Below are 18,343 nucleotides of genomic sequence, written 5' to 3' on the forward strand. Positions count from 1 at the left end.
AAAGTTAGGAGCATAAATAGGTTACACTCTTTGGTGGAGTTTTTGTCTTGAGATGTTTTCAATTTAACTTCCTACACTATCAATAGATTAGTATGCTAAATTTTAAATTTTACTTGGTCTTATAATTTTTTTATTTACAATTTAAATGTTACATATAATTTGTTTTAAACCTTAAATCTTAATTTTTAAACTCTAATTCTGAGTAGAATGAAGAGAGTTCTTGCTCTTTTGGAGTCGAGAAACGTGATTATCAAGTTCTTTAGCTTCTCGTACATGCATATGATTGCGAAAGGGTTCATCATTTTCTTTCTGAGTCTACAAGCCAATATACATAATTGGTGGCATCAGTTGAAGTCAACTTAATGATTGAAGCATAATATATATATATATATATATATATATATATATATATATATATATATATATATATATCATTACTATAAAAAAGGTAGTTATAAGATTGCTAAGCAATTCATCACATGGATATTCTAATTATATAGAATAGTATAATATTGATGGAATCTTTTCTTAGATGATAATATTTTTATGAATTTGAAATCTCTCTCTGTATATATTTAAAAAAAGTTACTTATAATGTACAAACACATTATTTTCCCTTATGATTTTATAGTCTAATTTTATATAATCAAAGTTCTTTAATTTTTGTCTTTTGTATTTTTAAAGTTTCAACATTGATATTTTACATATAGCATTAGTGATTTCATCCCTTTAAAAATCATCAACTTAAAATGATGTTAAAAAAGCATCGAAATTGGCCCACAGGTGCATACAGCCCACCATTTCCTTATCATGGAAATTGAAAATATATCTATGTAGACGTTACAGGCTTCTCCAATTGAAACTAATTTTAAGTCATGTGATTAAATCACTAAGATTAGAAATGCCTCAACGCTTTCAAGGAGAGGATTCAGAAACTGAGGTTTGTGGTGTTCGTTGCAGAAGAGAAGAAATTCAAGATAAAGGTAAAAATGGAGATTGTCAGATTGATGAAAAAGGACAAGAGTTATTTGAATGTTGCCCCTGGATACGTATTGATGAAGGAGGAGAATTATTGGCATGCAAAATAATTGAACCACTAATGTATTAAAAAGCAAGTGAAAGAGAACAAAACGTATTTTAATAATATATTATATTATTATTATTATTTGGTTAATGTGCATTCAAGAGAATCAATTGACACATTTGTATACCTCCTGCACACACGTTACATAACATGTGTTTCTTTTAAGATGAAAGTATACTATTGTAAAAGTTGGTGTTAAGATAATTATACATATAACTATGGTTAAAGTTGTGTGATTTTTTCATTACATTTAACTAAATTATATAATATGTAAGATATAAATCTTATTTTATAAATTAACTCTGTAAGATTGATTAACTCTTTTATTAAGATGGCATAAATTGTAGTATAAATAAGATTCAAACTTTTATTAAGATGGCATAAATTATAGTATAAATAAGATGCAAATTTTATCTTAGAAATTGTCAGGCCTCGTTAAATACACTCAAACCCCACCTGTTTAATCTCATTTATTATACCCAAAACCCTGCTCAGAACCATTAAACCGCACTCACAAACTCTCTGCGCTAACGCTAAGTGTCAAAATGGAAGATTCGGAAGTCAGTAAGTGGAGTGCAGGTGTCAACAGAAGAGCGCACGACCGTTTGGTCGTGGGGCGAATGAAAATGATTTCTGAAAAACCTGCCCACTCTCTTCTGCATGCACCTTCTCCTTTCCAAACTCTGACCTTCTATTTCCTCCTCCTTCTCTCTAGAAATTCCCCTTCTTTCTATTGTAACTCACTATTCTCTTCTCCGTTCATCATTCAGAGACCGTAGACTTATTCCCGGCGTCGTAAGCTTCAATCTGGATCGAACAGTTCCAGATTCTGAAACTTGTAAGTTTCTCGACCTTAGCCGTTCGTTCTTGGGTTACATGCAAAACCAAGTTCTGGTTGCATGCAGGGATATAGTCTAAGTTATTCTTGATATTTTTATGTGGATAGATTTAGTTGCAAGAGTTAAGTGACCTTTGAGGGTATAAAGCTGTAGACGGGCGAACCCAAAATCTTACGTTTAGAACGTTTCACTCACTGATCCAGGTAAGGGAAGCTTATTTAATTTAATTGACATTTGTATGTTGTCTTACTGTATGAACGTCCGTTGTTTGGAGGAATGAATATGATGCATGCTGCCTGATATATATATGATGATGGTTAATATGTATGAATGTGAATATGAGTAATCATTTTGGAGTATGAATTATTAATGTGAAACTCTATAAAGTATGTAAATTGATACTTGATATGAATTTATGAGGTATGAACTGAGATGTTGAAAACTTGAGTTGAAAATAGATGAAATTCTGAATATGAAATTCTCATTATGATAAAGTACGTTCGTTATCGAACGGTCCTCTACCGTTCGGTTTGTTCTAGTAAACTGTTTAAAATTGGAATTCTTTCATTTGAAGAGAATTCTAATCGAGGACGAGCGTCCTCATGTGGAACACTATGTTTGAGCGTTCGTTCAAGCATAGTTGTACCCGGATATCCGAAATAAAGTAATACATATATACACCCCCATACTTTAAGACTAGTAGTGCTTGGTCTTATACCTAGCGCTCGTAATAAGTGGCGCTCGGTCTTACACCTAGCGTCCGTACTAATTAGTGTTTGGTCTTATACCTAGCGCTCGTAATGAGTAGTGCTCGGTCTTATACCGGACGCTCATACTTGTCTTTAATTATCAAGCTTGTTGAAATAGCGTTCGTCCAACTTCAGTAATATTTTCTTTTACCATGTTCGGTCATTTACTGGCATTGGATTTCCGTATGTGAACTATTCTAAATATAATTTCTTAACCTCTTGATTAGTCTCCTTTTATTTGATCCGGCCTAAGGCCTCCATATTTGACTTATTCCTTAAGTATTGGTTTGAACTCAAGAGAGTTAGTTCATTCAACTGACTCACGTGGTAAATACCGATCGTCATATATATTGCTCCATTTTACTCGGTTCATTTCGTAAATCCAAAAGTAACTCTCTTCGCCTTATTATGTTCTGAACGAGAGAATCATCGATCTCTTTCTTATCGTTCGTCCTCGTTTTGAAGAGGACTGAACGTTCGTTATTTTATGTCCTTGTAACTGATGATGAAATTGATAATGAAGTGGAAGATTATAAAGGATGAACAGTATATGAGATGAATAAATGGTTGTGGTTTTTGAACGAGCGTTCCAGGGAGGAACGACTCATGTATTAAATATTGGATTTTTGTAAAGTATGACTGTGGGCATGCTAATGCTGGCAGTTCATCCTGATGTTCCGTGAGTACTCGTCCTCACGTAGAGGAGGGTAGGTCATGTGTGGGAACGGCAGGAGGTCCTAATCCTTAGGGGTACTTTGGATAGGGCTAACCTCGGGTGGCAGCTGTTGAGTGTATCCCAGTTACTACATCACCCGAGTGCACGAACGCCTGTAGCTACACAGATTCATATAGTCCGGACGGTCAGTCTAGTGTTAGTTTTCGTATCGTTATATATATGTTGAAATGTTCTTGTGGTATTGGAATGTTTAATATTATATGTTGATGTGTGAATTAAATTACATAAGCTTACCCTGTGTTTTCTTGTGTTGTCTCGTACTTGTACATCCGTCTTGTCATTGCAATGATCATCCGTGTGGATGTGAGCAGAAGGAGAAGCATTGTTGGAAGACGTGATTGAAGAGGAGAATCTGGTGGACGTTGAAGTTAAGGCCGAACCTTAGGTCGTTCGGTAGTATTAGATGTTGGTCGTTTTGTAAGCGATCGTTCGGTAATTGGTTTTGTAAAACCGTTCGATCCTGACTCTTTTTTAGCGTTGTTATTAGTGTAAGACTGCACTAATTGATTATGAAATGTAATTAATTCTATTATATGGTGATTACTGTATTTTTGGGATATTACAGAAATTATCTTATTTTTATGGTTTTTATTAATTTAAATTACATATAACACATTTACTAAATGAGGATAGTTAAGGATGGAAAGAAAGAAGTGAAAAAAGAAAAGAGAAGTTATGTGATCGTGGAAAAGACAATAGTGAGTTATGGGAGAAAGGCAGATGGGTCCAGTGATGTCTCTGCAGAAAATGATTTTGTGACCAAACCCACTTGCCAACCAAAAGGAACAAATCCAGCTTTGGTTTCGCCCTACTTGGAACAAACCAACAAAAACACACTTCTCCATTTCCACATTAATATTAATGGATCAATTTTTCAAATACTTCGATTTGGGCTCAACACCCAAGCCCAATAACTCCTCAATATATATAGATCTGGAGATTCATTTCACCCATACCCAAAATATCTGAACGTTACCATGTCCACGTCGACCAAGATGAAAGATGAAGGACAAAGTAGTAAATGGATGATGAATAAACCTTATCAGTATGCTCTTTCTTCTCTGTTGCCCATAAATATCAAACTCCTCACCCACCAAAAGTCTCCAATTCCTCCATAAACCCTACTTCATCTCCTTTCTCAAAAAACCTTATCTGTTACAATGTCTACCTCTGCAACTTCTCTTGCACTCCCAACTCTCACTCTCAGAACACATCACCCTCTCTCTTCTCCCAAATCCTTCTCTTCTTCTCTTTCCCTCACCCCTAACGCCAAACCCATCTCCATTTCTACCGTTTTCCTCAAACCCACTTTCTCCCTCTCCTCCCGCTTCCTTCCCCGCGTCGCCGTCTCCTCCGACTACGACCAGCAAGAGGACACCTTCACCTCCGCCCAGAGCTTCTCTCCCGACCTTAAGGTCTTTGTCGGCAACCTTCCGTTCAGTGTCGACAGTGCGCAGCTCGCAGACCTCTTCGAAAGCGTTGGGATTGTGGAGGTCGTCGAGGTGATATTTATGTTTCGGTTGCAAGTTTGGGTTTTTGAGGGGTTTTACGGTAGCCCTTTGGGCAGAATTTAAATGGGTCGTGACTTGTTTTCTGTTTTGGGCAGGTGATTTATGATAAGACGACTGGGAGAAGCAGGGGCTTTGGGTTTGTCACAATGTCTTCGGTTGAGGAGGTTGAAGCGGCTGTTCAGCAGTTCAATGGATATGTGAGTTTATAGTTTGGTTGTTGTTGATGAAGGTGGTTTGTGTTTGAAGGTTTAACATTTGTTTGGTTCTTTTTAGATTGGTGTTGTTGTAAGAAATGAGGTTCATAAAATTGATTTATGTTTGGGTGATGTTTGGAAGAATTGTTTTTTGTGTTTGAGTGGTAAAGTGGAGTTTGTTTTTGAGTTGCATTGGAGTTGGTAATCAATTTTGTACTTACACTATGAAACCAGCCAGACAAACTCTTGGTGGGTCTCAATCCCAGAATCAACTCTATTTACCCTCGGCATACACATTTCACTTAAAATTTGTTTTATTGACTGCAGAACAGATTTTGGTGATTACAATTGAAACAATGTATTGGTTTTGGTTGATGATACAAACAACAATTTGCTTGTAATCCAACAAGCTAGTGGTTAAGGTGACTAACAGCATAACTAAACAGTGTTGTTTGAGATTGAATTTGTCTGGTTTGAAATGTGAATGTATTTTTCATTTGTCAACGCCATGTATCTTTGTTCATTTCTTTATCATATCTAAGGAATGAATCTTTGGGTAATTCATAGGAACTGGATGGAAGGGCCCTTAGAGTGAATGCTGGGCCACCCCCTGCTCGGAATGAGAGTTCATCTCGTGTTAGAAGTTCTAACAGAGTTGGTGGTGGTGGTGGTTTTTCAGATAGTAAAAACAAAGTCCATGTGGGTAATCTTGCTTGGGGTGTTGACCATGTAGCATTGGAGTCATTGTTTCGGGAACAAGGAAATGTCGTGGAAGCAAGGGTAGTCTATGACAGGGATAGTGGACGATCAAGAGGCTTTGGATTTGTGACTTACAGTAGTGCCGATGAAGTCAGCAGTGCAATTGAGTCCTTGGATGGTGTGGTAAGCGTGCTAATCCTGAAGAGTGTGTGTGTGCGATATTTTTAGTTTGCTTTTTCTTCCATATATCATCATTTGTTTAGAAAAACAAAGCTGTGCCTTTTCTTTTTCGGAATTCACATTTCAAACTCATATGGGCACGGAATAATTTTAGATTTTAGATAAGAAGCATTTCAGATCAGAGAAGTTAATCTTCCTTCATGCACTTTGTTTGAAAAATCTGCATTTTGGAATTCAAACAGATATCTCTGCCGTGCACAAATGCATGTTGTGAATTTCTGTAGTTACATGTCTACGAGATTTCATCTTATAATAAGTGGGTAAATAGATCCTTTTAAACCCATTTTAACAATAGTAGCTGTGTAGACCTTTTTCGCATTGGATCATCTTCAGTTATATATTTAAACCCAAGACTCTGTTTTGCAGGACTTGAATGGCAGACCTATACGAGTCTCATTAGCAGACTCGAAGCCCAGGATGTCTTGAAGATTTTAACATTCATTCATATCTAAAAGAGGATTTTGGTAATACATGTGCATTTCTGTGCTCTTCTCAATACATGTGTTTTCTGATGCAATAATAACATCTTAAGATCATGATATCTCTTACCGCAATACATTGTCTTGTGATGAATGTTCCAAGCTTCTGATAATGTTTGACATAACAGGTAGTTGGGAGTTTTTACGGATTCAAGAAGTAGGCACTGGCCAACAGTTTGTGGGGGTGAAGAATATACCTACTTTATTGAGAGTACGTTTAAACACAGTGGTAATATCTGACCAGTTTCTTTCTCGAGGAAAGCGCATCCCTGCCTCTTGTATAGAAGTTGAATGTTACAAATTTGGTTGTCATTTCAAACTGATTTGTAGTTACAATTTTCTATAGAAGTAGATGTCTCAATTATTATTGCTTACCCCGTTCCATCTTCCCTCACAATTTTCTATTATTTGGTTAAGTACTTGAAGCAAAAGATGAAAACATGAACGAAAAAATAGAACAGGTTAATCGGAATATGCTAAAAGTTAGCTTTTAGAGTAGATATTGTGAAATTGATTATAATTTGATTTCTAATTATATACAAGACGATTTTAGTTCATAAATTTTTTTCTTCCTGCAAGAATTTATGGCAGTTTTAATTTTGTACTCAGTCATTATTATTAAAGCTTGTGTCGCCCAACTTCTTTTCTTTTTACTTAAATGCTGAACCAGTATTTAGTTTGTGGAGGGCTTGGATATAATTAAGCACAAGAAAACACTAGCAGGAGAGAACTTTTATAATGCCACCTTTTAAGATGTGAATTCTTTCAAATTTGCTTTTTATTTTACATAATAGAATTAATTTCACCTTTTTCAACATTAAATAGGAAAGATGAATCAATTAACAGAAAGTGACTTTGGTGAGAGACACAACAGCTGCCTTAAAATCAGCTGTTAAGCTTTAATTCGCTGAAGTACTATAATCGTTTTCAGAGTATGATGTGTACCTAAAGTTCTTATAAGCTTCTATCTAAGCACTTTTTCCCTTTATAAGCAATGTATTTTTAGACACAGGCACTGTCATAAATCTAACAAATTGATAATAAATAAAAGAAATAATGTTTCGATAGATGGATTAAATATAAAAAGAAATATTTTACAGAAAAATCAATTTTAAAATAATTATTTGTTTATTTATGAAATTTTAATGCTCGGAGTAAAGTCTCTATATATTATAAATAGTAGGTAAAATAAAAGTATATTATAAACATTTAATTTACAAACATTTATTGGTTAAAACCGTTACGAGTACGTTAATTCAATCTCACGTGTAAGTGGGTTTTTTAATATTTTTAAGGTTTAATATTTTGGTAAGTTTTTTTTTGTCGAAAATTTCAAATAGGTCTTCTACTTATTTGGTTTCTAAATAGGGTCCCTATTTTTTGAAAAATTGAATCAAATAGAGACTTGCTGTCAGATTGGACAAACGCTTTTAAGGAGAGTGTTATGTGGCATGCTGACAGTGTACTTTTAATTGGCGTGGCATTAAAAACGTGTTTTGTGTATTTTTTAATTTGTGAATTAAAAGCTAACACGCTTTTAAGAAGGGTGTTATGTGACATGTTGATAGTGTACTTTTAATTGACGTGGCATTAAAAACGTGTTTTGTGTTTAATTTGTGAATTAAAAGCTACAGGTCAAATTTGGGAAAAGTAATTTCATTAAGGGTAAAGTGGGCAAAAAAAATAAAAAATAAGGGCACCAACCCCTTTCTCTTTCGAAATCGAAAACAGATTCGAAGGTGAGTTTTAAGGTTCGTGGGGGAAAACAAAAGTGTGATCTTCTTCGATTAGAAGCGCGAGGGTTCGTGGGTCCGAAACATCATTTTCAAATAAGGGTGCGTGCACGACGTTTGGAAGAAGCTGAAGCACGAGGTGAGGAGTGAGACCTTGTGTCGTTGGAAGCGCGAGGCTGAAGCACGTGGTTAGTGGAGGTGAATCTGAACGAAGGTCAGTGTTTGTGCTTTATTGACTTTGTTTTTATAGTTGGGAAACTACAATATTGGGTGGTGGTCCCCCATGGTTTCAATGGTTTGATCTGCGTTGTTGATTGCCATATGGTGGTCAACCATGTATGCTTAAAGTTATAAGACAGTGTATGTGAATGCGTTTTGTTATTGTTTTAATATATTTTTTTATCGTCATATGTTTGCATAATAGGTGTGTAGATATATTTATATTATGTTGTGCGTAATGGACGACGATATTGACTGTGTTTTCCACCATGGAGGAAAGTTCATTAATGATGGTACCTTGAAGTTTGAAGGGGAGACAACAACTTTGACCTTGATATGTGGAGTTATTTTGTGGTTGTTAATGTAGTGAAAGGTTTTGGATTGAATAACTTTAAAGATTTATGGTACTCTGTCGGAGGGGGTTTAGTGTTGGAAAATAGGTTGGAACAATTGATTGATGACACTGGTGCCATGCATATGGCTAACTTATCTAGGCTTAATGGTGAGGTCCATTTATATGTTGTACATGCTGTTTCTGAGCCCGAAGTGATACATATGCTTCAATATTATTAATGATGATATTCAAGTTGAAGGTCATGGTGAAGTACAAAAAGAGCTGCATGAGGTGAAGAAGATGGTGATGGTGTTGAAGTAGAGGGTGAAGGTGATGGTGTTGAAGTAGAGGGTGAAGGTTATGGTGACGCACAAGAGGTGCATGAGGGTGAAAAAGATGGTGATGGTGTTGAAGTAGAGGGTGAAGGTGATGGTGACGTATAAGAGGTGCATGAGGGTGAAGAAGATGTTGATGGTGTTGAAGTTGAAGTTGAAGGTGATGGTGATGGTGACGAAGAGCAAGAGTTGCATGTGTGTGAAGGAGTTATGGAGGAGGAAGTTGATCTTTGTAGTTGGAGTTCATCTACTGGCGAAGGTGGTGTACATGGAAATAGTGAGTGCTTAGAGGGGCTGGTTGATGTGAGTGTTGAATGTGATATAGATGATGATATATATGGTAATGTGGAAATAGAAGTAGAAAGTCTTTCAGACAGTTCAGACAACAAGATTAATGATGAGGATAGAGGTTAGTTAGATGAGGAGTGGAAATCAGAGGGTTAATGATAATGAAGGTTAAAGGAGGTTTGGTACGTTTTGTACACCAAAAAGTATGATAGACTTTACATGGGAAGTGGGGACTTATTTTGCTGAAAAGCAAGATATTTTAGATGCTGTAAAAGGTTATGCTTTGGAAAATGGGAGGAATATAAAGTTTGTAAAAATTGACAAAACAAGATTGAGGCTCAAGTGTGTGGGTGCAAAAGAAGAATGCCAATGAACCATATATTGTGCTTATATGGAGGTTGTGAAATCATGGCAGCTGAGAACTATAAATGATAACCATAGTTGCAGCAGGGAGTTCTATCTCAAGTTACTTGATGCCAAGTGGTTGAGCAAAATGTTGGAGAAAACAGTAAAGTCAAGGGTGTAGATATTCGTGAAAAAGTTCAAAGGAAGTGGAACATAGATATATCTAGGTGTATGGCTTATAAAGCAAAAGTTATTGCTTCTTATCACATTGATGAGTCCTTTAAGGAACAATATAAGAGGATATATGATTATGCACATGAGTTGTTGGGAAGAAATCTAGGATCTACACTTAAGGTTCATGTTGAGGACAATGAAGGTGAAGTAATTTTCAAGAGATTTTACTCTTGTCTAAAGGCATGTAAAGACAGTTTTGTCTCTTGTAGGCCAATAATTGGATTAAATGGAGCCTTTTTGAAAGGGAAGTATGGTGGTGAGCTATTAACAGCTGTTGGGAGAGATGCAAATGATCAAATGTTGCCTATTGCATATGCGGTGGTAGACGTGGAAAACAAAGAGTCGTGGTCGTGGTTTTTGAATCTATTGATTGATGAGCTTGGTGGTGAAGAAGTTTGTTCATCAATAACTTTTGTGTCAGACCAACAAAAGGTAATAGTGATTTTTAATTTGGTACTTTCCTACAGTCATTGATTAGTTATATATGCTCCTAACTGTTGTTTATTATTTTAGGTTTAATGTTTCGGTAGGTCCCTTTTCTTCTACAGTGTTAGTTGGACACAATATTGTTTGGCTTGTGTTTAACACCGTTCGGTCCACAACTTGTGTTCGGCTAGTGTTAGTGACTGTTCGGTATTCAACTGAGTTTCGCCACTATTCAACTCTGTTCGGTCTTGAACAATGTTCGGCTATACACCGTCCAACCTTCAACTATTACATATCGTTCAGTCTTTGACTGATAGTGGCCGTTCGGTCTCAGTCATGCCTCTGCTCGGGTGCCAGGTTCAATTCTACCACCACTTCATCTTTCAACCGCTCGGTCTCGTTCATGCCTTCTACCGTTCGGCCTTAGCTGCACGTTCCTGGTGTCTTCTCTTATACCGAAATGCTTTTAAACTCATACAACAGAAATCTTCTTACTCTTCACTTTGTAACATCATCAAAATCATTATCTTCAGGATACCAATGCTTCTCATTGGTAACAAAAATATCGAAACATGTGAAGATTAAAAAAAGTAACTCTGTGTGGAATTCTTTCTACTCTAAACAAAAGAGTGAAAATATTGAAACATGTGAAAATTAAAAAGAGTAACTCTGTGTGGAGTTACTATAAGTTGTCATGAATAATTAAAATTAAGAAAAAAATTAGCCAACAAATTAGGAAACAAAATAACCTATAATATAAACATAACTCATACCCTCCTTGGAAATCACTCTTTCAGTAGTTAAGCACATCAAAATTTTAAAATTCCAAGTCATTCTCTTTGTTCCCAAACTGTAACCATTGAAACCTTCAACACTGAAGGAATAATCTCCGTTACACTTTACAATCTCCTATATAGCAGTAAGTCTCTAAAAGCCTAAACTTCCCAAAATTGGAGGCACGGTAGAGGGAGAGTACCAAAAGAGCAGTAAAGAATTTGGCCTCACAAAATAAGTAGTATTTAGTTGTAAATCATTAATCCTAGTTGTAAAATCCTTAATCCACGAACACCACCTTCATTAGCAATCAACTTAACTTACAAGATAGAGTTTATATGGTGACAGAGATGTATCAGTAATTGTCCAACATAAGTTTTTAGCAAAGATGTCATTTTTAACTTTCGAGCCCCAATCAACATCATAGACTCGAATGTGGCTTCCCTATTTTATAACAAAGCACGAACAACTAGAAATGAAGATTTAGTGACCCTTTTGTAGTGGTACAAAACTACGAAACATAGGCACGACTTTTGGATTACTGATTTTATTGTTGGATCCCCATCAAAACCAAATTAATGTGCTTGATTTAGCTTAATTTCGAAAACATGTCAACTTTTAATTAAATTGCTAGTGCAAACACTGTTAATCTTTACAATCAGCTTTGAAAAAGAGTGATTATTCCACACAAGTAATCAGACGCCCTCCAACCCAAAGAAGGGCAGGATTCCAAATGTAATAGGAAAACTAATGGGGCTGGACATCCTTCCTGACAGAATGGAAATGGATTCAAAACACGTGATGCTGAATATACACAATTATCATAGAATTCCAGGGTACTAAAAAGTTCATCACAGAGTCTTAAAAGTAGTTGCAGTGAAACAGTACATACATCCAAAACCATAAACATTGTTCCTTACAAGTGAGCTATTACATAAAAATATTCTTAAACTTGGCATCAACATTCATAGACACTGCTATGATTGAGCTTCACGGTCATGACAAACTTCAGATAATTGTGATGATGGCATGAGTAGTTGTGTTGATGGGATGACTGGTTCTAATGAAGGAGTAGGTTGATGGGTTGCTTCATGGGTAGGTTGTTCGGTTGCTTTGGTGCAACAACTTCTATTGTGCCTAACCTCCCTACATAGCCCACATCTCTTGCGCAAACCAGCTTTGCTGAGTCGAGAATCATCCTTTCTAATCTCCCATTGTTCTAGTCTTCTTTTCTTGTTTGGTCTTTCTGGCATTATTTTTTTCCTAGGAGGCATGACATTCGGATATGGTGTTAGCTCCCGCATGTTGTTGCCGTTAATGGGGTAATACGATTGATGTGTATGCTTCTTCATAGGTGGACTTCATAAAGCAAGCTGGAATGAACTGCTCTCCATCAATATTCAGAAACTTCATTGCGACCAGGGAGTGAGAACATGGAATTCCTGTGATGCTCCATCTCCTGCAAGAGCATGACAACTCGTATATGTTTACGACAAACTTGTCTCCACTATGAGAGACATATCTCACCTCAAACAGTTTATTGGCTAAGCAACTATGAACAAAAAGAAATAATGTTTCATTTGGAAGTGAAGGAATAACCAAGAAATAGTGTTGACTTTAAAAGAATGATGACTTTTGCACACTCAAGAGAGGTAGTGAAAGGAAAGGACCAGTAAGTGAGAAAATCCCTATCAAAATATTTTATGAATGCCATATTTGGTTGCAAGCAGATTTGGAAAAGACGCAAGAGATTGAGTTGGTTACCAACAACCACTCTTGTCATAAATTAAAACCAGCATTCAAAACAAACCAGTGTTACACACTCTCATTTACAAATTATCAGCAATGTAAGAATATAGTTATATACTAATTTAAAAACCCTAATTCCATTGTAATTTTCATATGTTGATTGAGTTCTTCCACTCTTTCATTTACAAATTATCAAAGCAGGCCGACAAGTGATTACACTACTTATAAAATCTCAATTAACATTAGCTATCATTAGTTCATCATTGTTATCCAACTACCAGTACACTCTACAATGCAAAGATCTACAGTTGCATTAAGCCATATACACTCTTTTATCATCAAGAATCACATCAAATACCATGTTACTGACCAAGAAACAATTTCTAATGACAAATAAATGATTTAAACAGAATAGACACCCCACTATTCATTTTGCAAGCAACACCGCGAAATGATTTTCCAGTAGCATACTGTTTGTAATAACATTTAAAATAATAACATGACAAAAGTCGAAACTATTCGAGCCGCGTAAGCAAAATTCACCCAGCAGGTCGGTACACTTATCTATACAACATCAAGAAACACAAAGTTGAGACAGAAGTATTGAAGAAAGTTTACCTCAGAATCCAGTGTTTGGTTATTTGGGATTCCTTTTGAAATCTAGGCTGGATCTTTGGACAAATTGATCCTGCAAAGGACTGCATCTTAGACCTGTTTCTTGCCCATCTTTGCATGATGTACACCCTAATTTCTTCCAACATTATTATGATTGGTTTAGTCCTTGTATTAACCAGAACACTGTTGAAAGCCTCACTCATGTTGTTGACCAAGGTGTCACATTTTGGTTTTGGACTGAATCTGGACCTTGAACAGTATCTACAGCATATGATGTAAACATATGTTAACAGTATATAAAAACAAAATATGGTGTTAAGTTTAAAATATAAATCTTGGAGTTAAGTTAAAAAACATAAACCTTAGAGGGATGACTGTCAAATGCTTGAATGCGTCTTCATTGACATCTTTAATATTTCTCATTTCCATCTCCCAAGTTTGTGGGTGAGTGGCAATAGCTACCTTCCACATCAGTCGTTTCACGTTTTTACCAGGAAATTTCTTCCTAAAGTTCGCATATAAGTGTCTCACACAAAATCTCTGGTTAACATTAGGAAGTAGTTCTTGTATGGCTGGTAGTAGACCCTATGGATTTAAAATAATAAACAGCAGTTAGGAGGATATATAACTAATCAATAACTGTAGGAAAGTACCAAATTAAAAATCACTATTACCTTTTGTTGGTCTGACACAAAAGTTATTGATGAACAAACTTCTTCACCACCAAGGTCATCAATCAATAGATTCAAAAACCACGACCACGACTCTTTGTTTTCCACTTCTACCACCACATATGCAATAGGCAACATTTGATCATTTGCATATCTCCCAACAGCTGTTAATAGCTCACCACCATACTTCCCTTTCAAAAAGGCTCCATTTAATCCAATTATTGGCCTACAAGAGACAAAATTGTCTTTGCATTTCTTTAGACAAGAGTAAAATCTCTTGAAATTACTTCACCTTCATTGTCCTCAACATGAACCTTAAGTGTAGATCCTAGATTTCTTTCCACCAACTCATGTGCATAATCATATATCCTCTTATATTGTTCTTTAACGGACCCATCAATGTGATCAGGAGCAATACCTTTGGCTCTATAAGTCATACACCTAGATATACCTATGTTCCACTTCCTTTGAACTTTTTCACGAATATCTACACCCTTGACTTTAGGATTTTCCCTTACATACACTGTCAAATAACTTTAAGCATACATGTGAGACCATCAGATGGCAATCAACAATGCAGATCAAACCATTGAAACCATGGGGGACCACCACCCAATATTGTAGTTTCCCAACTATAACAACAAAGTCAATAAAGCACAAATACTGACCTTCGTTCAGATTCACCACCACTAATCACATGTTTCAGCCTCATGCTTCCAACGACACAAGGTCCCACACCTCACCTTATGCTTCAGCTTCTTCCAAACGCCGTACACGCACCCATATTTGAAACGATGTTTTGGACCCACATACCCCCGCGCTTCCAATCGAAGAAGATCGCACTTTTGTTTTCTCCCACGAACCCTAAAACTCACATTCGAATCTGTTTTCGATTTCGAAAGAGAAAGGGGTTGGTGCCCTTATTTTTATGTTTTTTTGCCCAATTTGCCCTTAATGAAATTACTTTTCCCAAATTTGACCTGCAGCTTTTAATTCACAAATTAAAAATACACAAAAGACGTTTTTAATGTCACATCAATTAAAAGTACACTGTTAGCATGCCACGTAACACCCTCCTTAACGGCGTTTGTCTAATTTGACGGCAAGCCTCTATTTGATTCAATTTTTCAAAAATATGGACCCAATTGAGACACTAAATAAGTAGCGGACCTATTTGAAATTCTGAACAAAAAAAGGGACCTACCGAAACATTAAACTTATTTTTAATGTTTCTTTTCAAAAAAGAAATTGTCATGTGTTAGAAGTTTCTCTAATAGAAATAGTGTAATGTGGCAATATTAAGATCATAAACGTGGGTAAGTGTAATGTGAAAAATCTTAATTTGATTCTTTTATTTATATTTTATCTTATTTTTGTCATATTTTTTTAATGAAACAATTTATTTTTGTCAAAAAATTAAAAGCAAATTTACTTTTTATATAGATATATAATAATAATTTTTTAATTAATATTTTTATTAAATATTGTAACATCTCAAAAATATAGTAGAATACTATATAAAAGAGTCATCACAGATCTAATATGATAGAACATTTGTTAACTATAATGTAAAGTAAAAACTTAGAGTCATCTAAAAATAACTAAAATTTAAAGTTTATATAAAAACAGTTAAACAAAACTATTTACAAGACTAGTCTAAATAAACTAAGCAGCCGCTTCTCCTCCATCCAATGCTTGCTCCAAGGAAACCTCCTCTCCCTTGGCTCACACCCACAGGATGATCGTCGCAAAGGAAAGAACACAACAACATACAAACACAAGCAAACAAAAAGGGTAAGCTAGTTTACAATAAAAGAACAATCAATATAACTCATCATACACCTTACATACAACACACATAATAATTAACCATCATAAAACGTATTATGCATGACACTAATATGAATGGACTGTCTGGACTTAGAATGATTACCGAGCTATGGCGAGTTGTGCACTTGTGGTGGTTTCTATTACTTTGCAAAGTCATTGCCAATGGGTTTCACCCTACCACACTCACAAGGTTAGTCTGTTCCACGCGTTGGATCATATTGGAAGCACCCAAGACTAAGTCCTCCTACTACTCTTCACGACATGGATCAATCCTCTCTACTTGAGAATGAAAGACCATTAGAGTTTCAGGATAACCCCCAAGACTGAGCTCTTGCATTCATTTTAAACATACTTGAACGTCACCAAGAGGTTCCACTTTGGAACTTACTTTCATGACTTTGAAACCATACTTGATACCACATACTTTCACTTTGAATCACAACACTTAACTTTGATAATCATATAATCTTGTTGACAGGGGAGCAATGTGATAGACCCAATCCCTTGTGTGTTTTGTTTTTTGTGATGACAACAACAAAAATTATTCTATATGTTTCTTGCACAACATTGAAAGGTTTTTTATATGCATATATGCATTTACATGTTTGTGTGTACTTGAACTGATTGGTTTGCATACTTACTATGGTCATACATGTGTTTACATCTGTAGTATGCATACTCATGTTTTTAAATGACAAAACCACTTGCACAAAGCATCTGTAATCAATTAAGTTCATCATATATCAGCTAATGCTTAAACTATGGCAAACTACAAGTTTTAACCGATTACATTATATGCATAATCGATTAAAACTCGTGCTTTTGCTAACATCTGTTTGCTGAGTGTAATGATGTTTTTTGAGGAGAAAAGGTTTTCAAAATTGCTTAAGTGTAATACTTAACCGATTACACAGTTTCCTTCATCGGTTAAATCTTGTACATATTGAAAATTGTTTTCATATTAAGTCTTAACTGTCACAACGGTCATATTTTCAAATGTTTTGGCTTACAATATATGTGAAATCGATTACATAAATTGCTTAATCTGTTAAATTTGTTTTAATGTCAATCTGGCATAACACTGTTAAAGCATAACCGATGACATTAATTTGGTAATCGATTAAAATGCGTCAGGATTATGAAAATCCTATAAATAGCTGTCATGTGCGTTGTTTCAAAACGAATCTCTGAATATACATTTTCATATCTAACATTTGATTGAGTTTTGATTACAGAAAGTGTCCAAGAACCATCTCCAAGAATCAAGGATCAAATCTAAGTTAATACGTCAAGATTTTTTCAAGATCTGTGCTCAAAGGTTTCTTATCATATCTACACTACTGGAGTGTCTGCTGTGAAGATCGGGTTTATCTTTTTCAATTTGTAGATTGAGTTTTTGTGCGTTTGTGCCAGAGAGAGAGAACTGTGTTTGTTGAGAGGTGGGATTGCTCTCAAGGTTTTCTTAGAGTTAGGATAGCTCTAAGGTTTTAGAAAGTTGGGATTGCTTTCTAGGTTGTGAGAGTGTGAGGGTGTTCACCTCTTGTTTGCTGTAATTGATTTTGAGTGGGGAAGGATAGTGCATTGAGACATATTCTTTGTATTATTGCTTGTAAACTCAATTATTATAGTGGTTCCATTCAACTAAGGTTGTTGAAGAAGACTGGATGTAGGCTTGGCCGAACCAGTACAAAAATATGTGTTGGTTTCTCTATCTCTTAATTCTTTTACTGCATTATTCTTTTTAATGTTTTGTGTGATTAAAGAAAGTTCCAAAGATTTTCCAAAAGATAGAAAAAGAAAGTATTTTCATTAAAAACCAATTCACCCCCCCCCCTCTTGGTAGGAGAAATAAGGCCTAACATTTATTACAAATCTCATAAATACTTATACATCATTCACAATGGATCAGGCATAACTCCAAGCTATCAAGAAACAAAGATGGAAAGAACAAAACAAAGTCTTGGACTAGTCGCTTAGCGACCAAGCTCGCTAGACGACCACAGAGTTTCCTCGCTCAGTGACCCAGCTCATTGTGCGAATACATAGATAGTAGTCCCAGACCCCGACCTCTCGCTCAGTGACTTAGCTCATTGTGCGAATAAAATAACATTAATCCCAGACCCCAACCTCTCGCTCAGCGACTCAGCTCACTCTGCGAATAAACAGATAGTGGTCCAGACCCCTCAACCACTCGCTTAGCGATCCAACTCGCTAGGCAAATCCAGAGAAAGTGGTTCAGACCCCTCAACCAATCGCTCA

General features: G+C 35.8%; 1 protein-coding gene across 1 annotated transcript; it reads left to right on the forward strand.

The window, feature by feature from the left end:
* Positions 1 to 4,399: 4,399 nt before the first annotated feature.
* Positions 4,400 to 6,905, forward strand: LOC108324910 (29 kDa ribonucleoprotein A, chloroplastic). Its single transcript, XM_017557858.2, has 5 exons — positions 4,400 to 4,910; positions 5,015 to 5,116; positions 5,681 to 5,995; positions 6,419 to 6,516; positions 6,660 to 6,905. Exons 1-4 carry the CDS (start codon positions 4,569 to 4,571, stop codon positions 6,476 to 6,478), a joined length of 819 nt encoding a protein of 272 aa, XP_017413347.2. The 5' UTR covers positions 4,400 to 4,568; the 3' UTR covers positions 6,479 to 6,516; positions 6,660 to 6,905.
* The last annotated feature ends 11,438 nt before the right edge of the window (positions 6,906 to 18,343 follow it).

Source organism: Vigna angularis, chromosome 3 (genome assembly GCF_016808095.1).
Source record: "Vigna angularis cultivar LongXiaoDou No.4 chromosome 3, ASM1680809v1, whole genome shotgun sequence".
In the NCBI taxonomy this organism is placed as follows: Eukaryota; Viridiplantae; Streptophyta; class Magnoliopsida; order Fabales; family Fabaceae; genus Vigna; species Vigna angularis.